Source organism: Scardinius erythrophthalmus, assembly GCF_964197995.2.
Source record: "Scardinius erythrophthalmus genome assembly, chromosome: 18".
In the NCBI taxonomy this organism is placed as follows: Eukaryota; Metazoa; Chordata; class Actinopteri; order Cypriniformes; family Leuciscidae; genus Scardinius; species Scardinius erythrophthalmus.
The window spans coordinates 8044829-8058107 of record NC_138238.1 but is presented as its reverse complement, the minus strand read 5'-3'; the positions used below and the strand labels follow the sequence as shown (position 1 = coordinate 8058107).

At 37.7% G+C, this 13279-nt stretch overlaps 1 protein-coding gene across 1 annotated transcript in view; it reads right to left on the bottom strand.

Moving 5' to 3' along the window:
- The window catches only part of LOC308707278 (heparan sulfate glucosamine 3-O-sulfotransferase 3A1), a 35022-nt gene extending 23678 nt beyond the window's left edge, over nucleotides 1-11344 (bottom strand). Inside the window, exon 1 of the mRNA XM_081393604.1 lies at nucleotides 10359-11344. Coding sequence (XP_081249730.1) covers nucleotides 10359-10945 — 587 coding nt within the window. The 5' untranslated portion in view covers nucleotides 10946-11344. The remainder of the gene's footprint in view (nucleotides 1-10358) is intronic.
- Between the last annotated feature and the right edge of the window lie 1935 nt (nucleotides 11345-13279).

The window sequence follows — 13279 nt, the reverse complement described above, 5'->3', positions numbered from 1 at the left end:
AAAAACACACACACACACACACACACACACACACACACACACACACACACACACACACACACACACACACACACACACACACACACAAACACACTGCACAGGTCAAATAGACCTATATTCAGTCTGTCCAATGGTTGATACAACACAGTATCCCACCGGTCACAATTGTGACCGATCATAAAACACACTTTTTCACACACTTTTCCATGAAAATTAAAAAAAATTATGATTGATTGTTTCAAAGGGATACTAATGACACATGATTTGGATATTTTTGTTTCTGAGAAAAATTCGGGATTAAATGGGTTAATTATTAAATAAATGAATATTTAATAGATTTCCTAGCTTTCTAACATGACATTGTATAGTATGAATGTTATTGGCTCTGTGATTATTTGGCAATGCTTTTGCGTTCTCTCGCAAATGTTTTGCATTCCTCCGAGAAACTTTTCATTCGCTCGCAAAGAACACAACAGTACCCAAAGTTTCTCGGGGAACGCAAAACATTTGTGAAAGAACGCAAAAGCATTGACATTATTATTATTATTATTATGTTCCTCTATTGTAAGTTCCTTTGGATAAAAGCATGCATGTAAATGTAAATAAGTTAATTTATTAAAATAGTCTCTTGCATAATATTGAAGAACTAATAAAGCAAATCAGAAAACATTAGCTATAATAAAGTATAATAATATATGTATTGCTATTGTCTTCAATACTACATTTATGCAGTACCAGTAGTACTGATAGATGCTGCTTTTAAATGCTTACAGAGATTTATACAGAGATCCTCAATTTTTCTGGGATTGGTACCGACTACTGAAATTTTGGTACCGTGACAACCCTAGTTTGGAACATCATAAAGTAATTCTTATATTATATGAACACACCATCAGACTTTTAAAAACGGTAAGTTGTGACTAGATTTGTTCTAAATGTGTTTATTTGTTTGTTCTTTCAGAGCTTGCCTTGCAGGCAGAAGTGCACAAGGAAAGAAAAAAGGTTAAACTGGGCTGACCCACATGCAATTCCATTTTTCACTTGGCATTTCTCTGCAATTCTCCCTCTCTGTCTTGTTTTCTCTTTGATTCACAGTGGCATAGGGACCACAAGACTGGCATGGTTTGTACTGCTGGCACGGGTCACATGGAAAGATAACACACACATTACACACAGCAGCTCTCAGGACACCCACAGCGTTAAACACCTAACAATAAGAACCACATCAACACTAGTGCAAACTAATCATTTAAAACAGCTCTTATATTTCAAATGCAGCCGAGGAACAAAGTATGCCAAAAACGCAAGAAAAAGTCTACTTATGTTTTTTAAAGAAGGCCTTTGTGCTGCATTCATGAATGGAAGTGATTATAATGGGTCTACATTTCATTTTCACCAGATGATTAAGATATTAAATGTCACTAATTATTATAATCTTGCTTAGAAAAGTGTTTATTTTACTAATTTAAACCATTTAAATAATTATTTCAGGATTGAAAAGGAACTACGGATCTTTTTTTCTGGTTTTCCGAGTGTCTCTCTCTCTCATGTCTGTCTTAGGATGGAAAATTGCTTCTCTCTCTCTCTCTCTCTCTCTCTCTCTCTCTCTCTCTCTCTCTCTCTCTCTCTCTCTCTCTCTCTCTCTCTCTCTCTCTCTCTCTCTCTCTCCTGTGATAAAGCTGTTGCCTGTGCACTGGGAAAGTGAAATCCATCATGCGACGGAAAGGGTTTATTCCACCATTCCGCCCCATTGAGGCCCGTAACACGTATGTGCTCTCGCCGTGCATCATTAACCCACAACACCCCGCTTTCTTCCTTTTTGTGTCTGGTCTCGGTACCGTCTTTTGGCTCGCTGTAGCGACAGCTATGCTCACATGCAGTCTTTTGCAGGATTGATCTATTGTAGTTGTTGTTTTTTTGTGGGTAGTTTTGTTCAGTGCTGTTGGGTCTAGTTCACAGACATCAGCGGCTCCTTTATATTGTCAGACTCCCTTTGCATTGTTCCTGCAGGCTCTGCACGGACATAAACCCACATGCACTTCTACTGCCAAGTGCTTGGTGTACTATTTCAACTTCTTTCTGACAGGATAACACTTTGCTACCACTTTCGAGGTTTTTCTAAGGAGACAGAGAGGAATCTGCAGAGGAAGGTGAAATGATACTAAATTGCTGCGAGTGCTGAAGTCAGTTTTGAGCTGCTTTGGTTGATACATTGAGAACCGCCCTAGGTTAGTTTACTTTAAAATATACAAAAACATCAACCAGTGTAGTTCCACGATGCTCAAAGCGAATAACAAACATTTACATTCACAGACATGCCCTTAAGAGCATGTTGAATAAATTGTTCTGTATATCTGTGAAGGTTTCACAATTTTGTGGTAATAAAATGCCTCCACTTAGATGAAAATATTCAAGAGACGTCTTCATTGGCAAAACAAGATTGAGCAAACGCAGCTGCTGTTAATGTATGCTATCAAGACTTGTTGCTTCCTGTAGCTTTGGCTATGCAGTAACTCACGCGTTAAAGAATCAGTAAAGGTGCGTTTGCACTGACAGAGATTAGATGGAGGTCACAGTCATGTTGCAGTTATGTTTGTTGGCTACAGATTCCTCCTCGAGTATCCAACTGTTTTAGAAGGTGGATCACACAAGTACCTGTTGCTCGTCACCTAAAATCACCAGCTCTTATTGAAAACTTTGTCACTGTGAATCGCTGCAAATGTAAATGCCACTTAAAAGGATTTACTCACTCTCAGGTTGTTCCACACCTGTATGACTTTCAGAAAACGACTTTTGGTCTGTCTCACAAAGTTAGCATATGATTTCAGAAGACTTGGAATATAGTGCATTAGTTGCATGAAACATTTCGATTTTTTTTTTTTTTTGAGTTGTTTGAAATACTGGGTAATCTATGATGTTCTCCTTAAAATTGTGACTTTCTCACTTTGGGGGTCATGAAAATGCCTGTAAAGTTTCAAAACACTGATGTGTTGTGGAATGTGCGTTTCTATTACGATTATGATGATTGCGGGTCAATTTGACCAACATACTTTAATGTTTTTTTTTTATTAAATTTCTCTTTTTAATTTGTTAAAATGTTTTAAAAAACGGCAAAAAATTACAATACTGTTCATAATATTCACAGTTTGTGAGAACAAAAATGGCTACAATATTTTTTAAATATAATGTACATATTGTTTAGGTAATCTGTGAATTTATATTAAAAGTTTTGTGATGTTATGTGAATTTTATTTATGATCGTAACCATAAAAAAGAAATAAAAAAAACGTCAGTTTTACGTGTTACGATACTTTTTTGGTCATTTTGGAGTTTGACAGGCCTTTTTTTTATTATGTCGAAGACTGATTGGAATGTTAATTAAATCAACCTTTTGTTCTTGACTGAAAAGTGAAATTCAATAGGGTTTGAAACTACTTGAGGGAGGGTAAATGATGACAGAATTTTCTTTTGAATAATTAATCGTTCATTGCAAGCTGGTCACAAGAGGTACGTGGATAGCGCTTTTGGACTCGTAAGCATCTTTCTGCACTTTGATGCTGTGCCATACAACATAAAAAGTTCCCTAGACACCATCTCTGAAGTTAAAAATAGCTCTAACTGTTTTCTCGGGATCAAAGCCTGCACAAATCGAACAACATAAACAAGTGGTGACACCCGACTTGTGAGTAACTGATCCCTTGCATTCCCATCTGTGTCTGCATGAGGGTCACTCTCATGGCAGACATCTCTCGCCTTTTAGAGTTGTTCCTTGTGACCTGCACATTATCAATCCCTTGTTCCACTCTTCATCAAAGCCTGCTTGCTTGCTCTCATCTTAGTGGCAAAAGTTGCAAATGTATGTCCTGCTAAGCCGTGTTCAGGTTGTGAGGTAGCTGTGGCAGATAATGGCATCAGGTGTGTTTGTGTGTGTATGGAAGTGTCTGTGGAGCAGTCTCCACCTGCTCTCTCTCTTCAGTGCCCACTGGGGGCTGGATTCCCAGAATGCCTTTCAGGCAGCTGTTGACAGCCAGCACTGTGCCCTGGCCCCCCAAACGGCTCTGGGGATCAGCTGCATAAGAGGCTGTTTGCGTGTGTGTGTGTGTGTATTTGAGGGGGCGAACACAATGTGTGTTCTGCTGAGAAAGTCACGAGACACTTGTTGTAAATGTGTATGTGTGTCCGTGTTTGTGTGTGTTTGTAGATTATATTATATTATATTATATAAAGAGAGCCCTATATGGTTTTGATACTATGTAAATTATCAAAGCAGCATTGTGAGGAAAATTAGTGTGTATACATAAAGTGTTTACTTAGTGTTTGCTATAAATAAAATGTTAAACATAATCAGATATAAACAGCAAAACAAACATAAACAGCAAGACAGCATTTGTCACTTCTTAAATTCTTATCTTTGGAAAAGTCTTATGGTTTAAGCAAACACATTCAGAATATTTAATATGTTTATGTCATATTTCAAATGGTCATGTACTGGGTTTTAATTTGAGATTTTTTTATACTAAAAAATATAATAACTATTTTCCTACAGCTCAATTAATGAAGAAGCTTGTCATCTAAATAATCACTAATTTTGAAATTGGCGTACTGGACAAAAGTGAAGCAAAATGTGTTAGAGTCTTTCTCCTGCTTAGCACAGTTTTAATCGTGAACCAATTATGACGTGATGCATCGTGGCACATGTATTGCTTGTCCATTGTATTGTGAGGTAGTTCGCAGTCATACGCAGCCATAGCATGCTATCTGATATACACATAGACAGACTTCCACATTCTCTGAACAAGGGTTGAGAGACCTCTCGAGTTCCCTCTCACAGTTGTACCCCTAAAATTAATTGTCACCCTCCTGAAGCCAAGTCAAAGTCCTTCACTTTACAGATCCAGTTACTGACCCCTCTCACCTCCAAACATGACCTACATAAAGTTATGCACCTTCCTGTGACCCACGTCCGTACACACACACAAACAAGCACATTTATATACTTCTCGTTGTAAATCACAAGGTTCTAACATGACTCACATTTTAGTTGCAGGCGTCTTGCTTTACAATATAAACAAAGCCAACTTTTAGTCAAGGGGTGTTTATACATGTGTAATTTTACGTTATCTAGTCATGCTTTGAGGAAAATATGATCAGCATACCTGTTATAAAAGTGTTTGGAAAATGGTAATTATGTAGTCTAACTATTTAACTGTCTACTGAGCTTTGTAAGAAATGCAGAGAGAGATGAGAGTGTTTCTCTGTATATTTGCGGTAATTTGAGTGAACGTCACAGCGGTGCCCCTAGCCAAACCAGATCAAACGCCAACACACACACACACAGGGGTCTCTTTGTTCAGTGTGATCTCATGTCCCAGCTGGCTTATGTCATCCTAGCACTACAACATTACAGTACAACCTGCCCCAAGGCTGGCTCAGGTAGAAAACACTATAATAATCTAATAAAGCACATGCAGGTGTGTATGCGAGCAGGTGAACGAAGCACCCCTATAGGAGAAAAACGTTCAGCAAAAAATATGATCTCATTAGTATAATGAAAAGTGAAGTGGGTCAGGTATACCCAACTACGTTATGGGGACCAAATGGCAATGGACATTTTTTGTTCTCCATGAGGAAAACCTCTTATAAGTCTTACAAAATTATGTTTTTTGAAAATGTAAAAATGCTGAAAATTGTGATGAGGATGTTTAGTGGTATATGTTTAGCTGATATATATACAGTTTGTTCAAAAATCATTATGTTTGGAATGTTCCCATAAAACATGGAGAAACAACATGTTCTGAAATGCTTATCTTGTTGTTTTTTTCAAGTGATTTTTTATACTTGTTAAACTTTTGTGATAATTCAATTCCTCCAAACAATGATGTTATTGTCTGATATTAGAGAATTTTATTACTATTATTATTAAGTATTCTTAAATAGTATTTTGATATTGTCAAAAACAATTAAAGTTGGTTTCCCCAAATAATCTTTCTGTGAACCAATTTTTTCTTAGTGTGAAGAACATCATTTGAAGATCAATTTTCAACTAGAGCCTTTTTTTTATTTTGATTTGATTTATTTAATTATATCAAGAAAGCCTTAAACAAAAAACAAAAAGGCATCAGATACAATCGAGGATAAAAACACAGTAACGTCCAGGATTTATTTCCATTGTGGTCCTCATGATGGAAGTTAAAGGTTCTTCATGGAACCATAAATGGCAATAAAGCACCTCTGCTTTTAAGAGTTTACATAAAGATATCTATGAATATGATTGAGATCATGCTGGGTTGAGGCAACGCGTTGAAATAAATACTCCACCTGGCCAAATGTGAAATAGTGTGTTGAATGCACATGTATATTACTGACAGTCAATTTTTACTGTACTCATGTAAATCTGTCCATATTTCTATTAACACAGGGGTTTTATTTTCCCAGGAACTTTGCTACTGCACTGTAAACCAGTTACCACAGGCTGTGTCTGTCAGTGTGAAGCGAACACCATGTTCTGTGCACGAGGAACTCGGTCTGTGCCATGCATCACTCAAGAACATTCCCCATATTCCAGCGAAGTTCACACTACCCTCTGCCAACTGGCCAGCCAGCCTCTCCACGGGATCTCCAAACACTTCTCCACAACACCTGTGATGAGAGACGTGTCTACCAGCTCCAAACAGAGGCGTGTTTAAGAGCCTGCTACTCACTTAATCACAAACCAACTTTACAAGTCAAACCCTGCTGCTGAGAATACTATTAATGTTCACAGACATTTGGAGTCGACAGAGCTTGTGATTTTGCTGGGTAGTTTATTTGCACAATGCAAACTGCAGCTTAGGATAGTTTAAGGAGAAAAATGTCCTAAAGAAGTTTCTACAGACATGTGGCCTAGGATTTTTTTCCCCCCACATTTTCTAGCCTGAATTTTTAAAGAGGTTTTAATGTAGTTTGAATGGCTATGCTTTGATATGCGTTCCTTGAATCCACTTGAGAGAAGCCCTCACCGCAGGGGCTACGGAGGGGGAAGAGTGCAAAGAAACAAAAGTGCACAAGCTCTCCAGATGTGTAATTACTTAATTCCCTCACATATAAAACAGTGCTATAATTAAAAGGAAGTATGCAATTTACGACAAATATAGTGGCCCAAATAATTTATGAACAAATTCAGTGTATGACTGTTAGTGCAAGACCAAAAAATGAATGAATATTTCAGATACTTTTGTTTTCGTTTTCAAAAATTCTTTCGTCAATTTATTTGGCTGTTGCAATTCATGTTCCTTGTGGTGACACCTGAATCTGCTGTAGTTATTCATATGGATTATTAGGCCCTGCATTAGTTGTCAATACACTGTGAAACTTAAAGGGATAGTTCACCCAGTATCTACTGGAAGAGTCACGTGTTGGAGACCAGTGGTTAGAGATGATTGTCCAATTCTGAGATGCAACACAACTACTGTAGCCATTTAATCAATAAAATACAACCCTGGACACAACAGGTTTCTGGAAGGTTAAATTCAGAAGCTTTGATTATAACAGACTTTAATTTAAGCAAAGACCACTCATTACATCAAGTCTTTCAGATGATCTCTTTCTGCACTCAAAGAACAGATTTCCATAATAAAAGCCTTGGGGTTTAAGTGGCATTGTCTCAGCACAAGACAGAGAAAGTTTTGTGTAAGCTGGCAGTGAACCCTGTCAAAATGGAGGGTTTCATTGGTAGCCCAAATAAAAAGCGTGCCTTTCATAATAGTATATAATCTAATACTCAATGTTTTACCTCTCACAGATGTTCTGGCTGCGTGTCTGATTTCACTATTGCGAAGTTGACTGCAGATGGGTGAGTAATGTTTTGACAAGCAACCACAACACTGATATTTGTAGTAGCACAGATGCAGTCTGGCAATGCTGAAATTACTTTTTCGTTATGTAGTTTTTGTTTTTTGACAAACTGCTGAAAACAGTGTAGAGAAAATGCTAAGCGCAGCTTGTGGCAGTCAAAAATTCAGCAATTTTTGCACCACCAATACGACCAACTGGACACGAGCAACTTAATTGACAAAACACACACACGTCTCACATTCCCACAGAGAAGCAAAGTTGTGTGATTCCTTCACAGTGTCCGTATCAGCCATTACGAAATACAAAGGACCTTCATCCCTGCAGATGGAAGTTTCTGTGTTTAAACATTCACAGCCTAGCCTGAAAAGAGTCACATAATTCCAGCAAATTGGACACAGTGATTAGTGCAGGGAGAGAAAAAAAACAGAGCCCATTCATAACTTCAGCGGTCGGGAGAAACGCAATTATTCCCAGAGGATTTGACAAAGGGTGAGAATTTATGCCGCAAAAGTAATTTTATGTTTGTTTTCTTTATTTGCAAGACATTTGCACAGACCCATCAAACTGTCCTGCCTTGTGCATAAATTCAGGAAATGTCTTTCAGCTCATTTGAAAAAAGAGAGTGAGAGAAAAACATTGGCCGCGTAGTTTATTTCTTTATTTTTTCCTGTCTTGTAGAAAGTTGACACCCATCCAAAGTGTTTTAGCTCAAGTAAAGCACACCTCTTAACGTTTTCTGTTAACCTAGTTATCCCACTCGCTTTTTGTTCATTTTAACTGACGGACCCACCAACACTTTTTAACTTGTTGTTAATGCAGACATACTGTAAATGGATGAGTAATCTGGTACATGCTGTTATCTAGCAAATAATTTTGACGTTGCAGTTATTGTTTTCTTAAATTGAGGGCCCATCCCTTTCTGAAGGATGGGGGGGGGGGCTGTTTTCCGAACCGTGTGTCGCATTCCCAAGAATCCTGGCGACTCTTTTGGATGGATGGGATCCTCGTGGATATAACAAAGCACAAAGGATGAATAGCAGTGTAGGGTGTGAGAGTGATGCGAGAAAGAGAGACTGCATGTTGATAAAGAGAGTGAGTGTTTCTGAAGGATTCATGTATTTTTTTTTATTGTGTATTTATTTGTTTGTTTTTATCTATGCTTTTGACAATAGGAAGTATTAGAAGGCATAATCAGTTGAAGGAGAAAGAGAGTATTCGGGCAAGTACTTTGCATGACCTGGTATGTTGTTCACTAAATCTGGTGGTGAAATATACCTTGCGGAGACAGACAGGTAACCTTTCATTACCGTCATAATCCCTCTTAATAACAGAGCTGCGATGTCTGATATGCTTCATTACACAGAACGGCAAAAGACAAACTGATGTTAAACTCTAACAGCAGCCTGAAGATATCGAATCAACCACACACACACACACACACACACACACACACACACACACACACACACCATATAGATGCAGAAAACAGACAGATACATATAAAAGTATAACAAAAATACAAGAAAACTTGTTTTTCTTATATTCTTATAAGTGTACAAAATACACTTTCATATAGATTTTCATCATGTAATCTTAATTTCTATAGTTAAAAAGTTAGTAGTGTTTCATGCATAGTAAGAAATGGTAGCAAATAAACTGATACAACAATAAAACAAATACATTAAACTTTCTATATAGTAAAAAAAGTTTGATGGAAATACATATTTTTAAGAGATTTGTTTTCTTGAGAATCTTCTTAGTGACTAGCTTCTTTTTTATTTCATTTATCTCATTACAAAAAAATATTGACCTCAAACAGCTCTATTGCGCATTATATAATATTGTGAGGATGCTTTTTAGCTTATGCTCTCCATTTAATTTGATGAAATTTAAAGTTTCAGAGAAACTGTGTGAAAGAACCAGAGAAAGAAACCAGAGAAAGAAAATGAGCAAATCAGAGCTGGGCTGTTTGTACAATTTTAATCTGATAATAATATTTGCATTTTTATTTGCATGTTTTTTTTTTTTTTTTTTTTTATCATTTCCATTTATTTGAATGTGTAGTTTTCAAGCCACAAATAGTTTTTTATTACCAAAATAACGTAGACTATTATGTTATATTTTATTATAGGCTACATACCAAATATGTATAGTGTTACTTTTAGATTTGGCCTGGTTTTTTATTTTATTTTATTTTTATGAAAAAACTTCACCATCTATAGGCTAACTGACAAGCTTAACACCAGCGCTACAACAAAACTAATTAATTACGAATAATAATCATATTGACGTTATATTATTATGATTACATACAAATAATATAGGCTACATACATTATTTATGTATATTTATGTATATGGTTTAAAAGATAGGCTAATGTGTGATAATGTTAATGTTTCTTCTCTAGTCATTAGGGGGGAAATCTATTAATCTTTAGAGATATCTAATAATGATGATAACGCATATCTTTTTAAACTCTTGTGTAGATTGTGCACATCATTACCGCTGATCATAAGTTAACTTACCTGTACCAGTCCAGTCCGTTGTCATAGTTACGGTCGAAGAAGTGCGGCTCCGCTCCGACCGCGCGAATATCTGGATGCACGCGCAGAAACTCCAGCAGCGCGCGCGTCCCTCCTTTTTTCACGCCGATGATGATCGCCTGAGGCAGCTTCTTACTGCCCTCTCCTAACGAACTCAGTTTACCTGTATCAAAATACGAGCCCCCCGTCTCCAAATCTACATCCAAAGAGTCTGACAGCTGTACGTTTGCCCGAAAAATGTGTTTATCTGCCTCAATTTCATGTAAATCCTCTTCACTGACACTTTCGAGCCGGTGGATTAATCTGTTGTTCCTTATCACCTGAGGGCTCGTGGAGGTCCATTTCTGAAAAAGTCTCTTTCTCCTCAGCGACCCAAAATCTTTAAGTTTCGAGGCGTAAAATTCCTCCACCGGACCCGTATCTCTCCTCTCCGTGGGTATACAGGTCCCGCATCGATCCGTGAGGCAGTGGAGAAAGTACAGAGACGCAAGTATAGACAGCAACATGACCGCGAAGGTCTTAAAGATGCTCTTGGACGGAGGGTCCGAAAAGACGCGGCTAAATGCCATGTCGATCCACGGGTGGCATGAGTTGGAGAGACAGCCATGCTAGACTGGCATTATTCGGTCTTGCCATCAAAAAATAAAGCAGCGTTTGGAGCTCGAGAGCATCAAAGGTGGTTTAGAGTTCGCACGCACGCGCCGCTCCCCAAAAAAACCCTCGTGCATATGCAGCCTAAGCTCGTCGTCGTTATATAAACTGAGAATTAGAATAGTGAGATTTTATTAATTACTATGTAAGCGTTAATCATGACCCCTTTAATAGTTTGTTTTAATCTAAAACTAATTGAGTCCCTTAAACGAGTCAAAAGTGTAAAACAAAAAACGATTTTTTTAGGCCACCATTTTCTTCAAATGATTTGTGAAATTCTGATAAACTTTCATAGCACTAGTAACTCTCACACGTGTGTGCCTTGTATCTAACTTCAGAATGACGTCACCTGAAGTGACTGACATACTGCGGCCCAATCAGGTTCCCCAAACTTTTCAAGAGCGCATGTAATTTGCATTGCGGTAACCAATAGGATGCAGGAAGAGCGGGACAGACCCCGCCCACCTGTCAGTTCCGTTGAAGAGGAACGGTTACGCTCGTGTTCAAAGCAAATGTCACTTTCAGCGCCTGTGGCCACTGCCAAACTAAATGTAGGTTTGTAGTTTACGCAAGGTGGTTGTAAAGAATCCAAGAGAGATGGTTTATATATTCAACATCAGCATATTTACTCAAAAAATCTGCACTGCTAAGACTTAAATTTCTCCCTAATATATCTTGTAATTGTAGATTTTAAACATTAATTTGCATTAAATCCCTTACTAAATCTAATTAGAAATCAGGCCAAATGCTCTGTCATTTTGCTTGGAAAATATTATATAGAATTTTAACTAATGCTAAACATATGATAAGCCGTTGGATAGAGGAAAAATGTTGTATGAAACTGATACGATGTTTGATCTCTTGTGCAAATGTGTGTTTAAACAGTCATGGTAATGTTTTAATAAGATTATTTCAGACATGCTTTACTGCATGACTAAACCTATAAACATTATCTCCAAATCTAAGTGTTGTGTGTGTGTGAGAGAGAGAGAGAAATGTCAGTGTTCATTCTATCACAGTTTTCACCCCTATTTTTCTTATTTCTCTACAGATATGTCACACTGACAGATTTCGTAAACATTTGGCTCTTTTTTCACTTCAGGCCACCAAGGACGACCGTCATTTTCCCCCCTTGTTGTTACCGTATTGTCTTTCTTTTTTAATAAGGAGAAGAACACAGCATGGTGAAATGAAAGTAAAAGCAGCGCATTATCTCTTTACAAGTGAACAAGAACAGAACCAAATGTTTCACATCTGCTCCTGTAGTTTGCAGCATTACCATGTGAAAGCCAAAGGAGTGTTTCAATGCAGTACAGCCCATTGCTTCAGAATGGAGATGGAGACCTCAGTCAAAACACCGGCTTGCTTGTGCCAGATGTCCCCATGATGAGGACACAATGAAGGGGCTGACTCGCATTTAACAAATCACACCCTGGTCCTTTCGGCCATCCCGGGAGAAAGAAGAGGCAACAACCATATAGTAAGGCCATCCTCCTGTGATGCCCCCTGGGTCAAATGTTTTTGCACCACCATTATTTTCATGATAAAGGAATTTGCAGAGACGCTGTTGCTGAGTGGACAACACAGGCTAAGAGAACTTGTTCATTGCACAATATCATGCTAATGTTTATGTATTTTTGGGTTCTGTCTTTGTGCAGTTTTGCTACTGCAACTTTTGCACAACTATGTGCTTTTTCCATTTCTTGAGTAAAATGAGGAAATCTCAGCATAATTATACAGAGGATTTGGTTTGAATCAAAAATGTAAGAGCATACACAAGTAATAGATAACTTTCTTTCATCTCTGTTATATTTACTCTGGATACTTAACAGTGTACTGAATTGTAAAACCGACTCAAGGATTTACAACAAATAATTGCAAGTATCTGTTGTCATTTGTTTAGAGAGTTCAGATATATCCATTTTGAAATTGCAATACGTTTTTTTATGAGGTTAACAGCTGTTATCACTCTTCCTTGTTTGTTAGGATCTACAGTGTTTTTATGGTCAGCAAGCAAAACCTCAAGTACACAAAAAGACTTCTTATGCATCAGAAATGTGAATCCTGGGCTCCCATGGCTTGCTGCAGTTTTCTCTGGACAGCTTTATGTGTGGATTTGGGACGTCTCAGCATGAGAGAGACATCTTTACGGCCAGTGCTGTCGGAAAAATACAGGGCAGGTAAAGCAGCTCTGTCATAGAACCTCAGGGCATGTGAGGTAACTGTCCAGTACAACTCTGATTGTTTATACA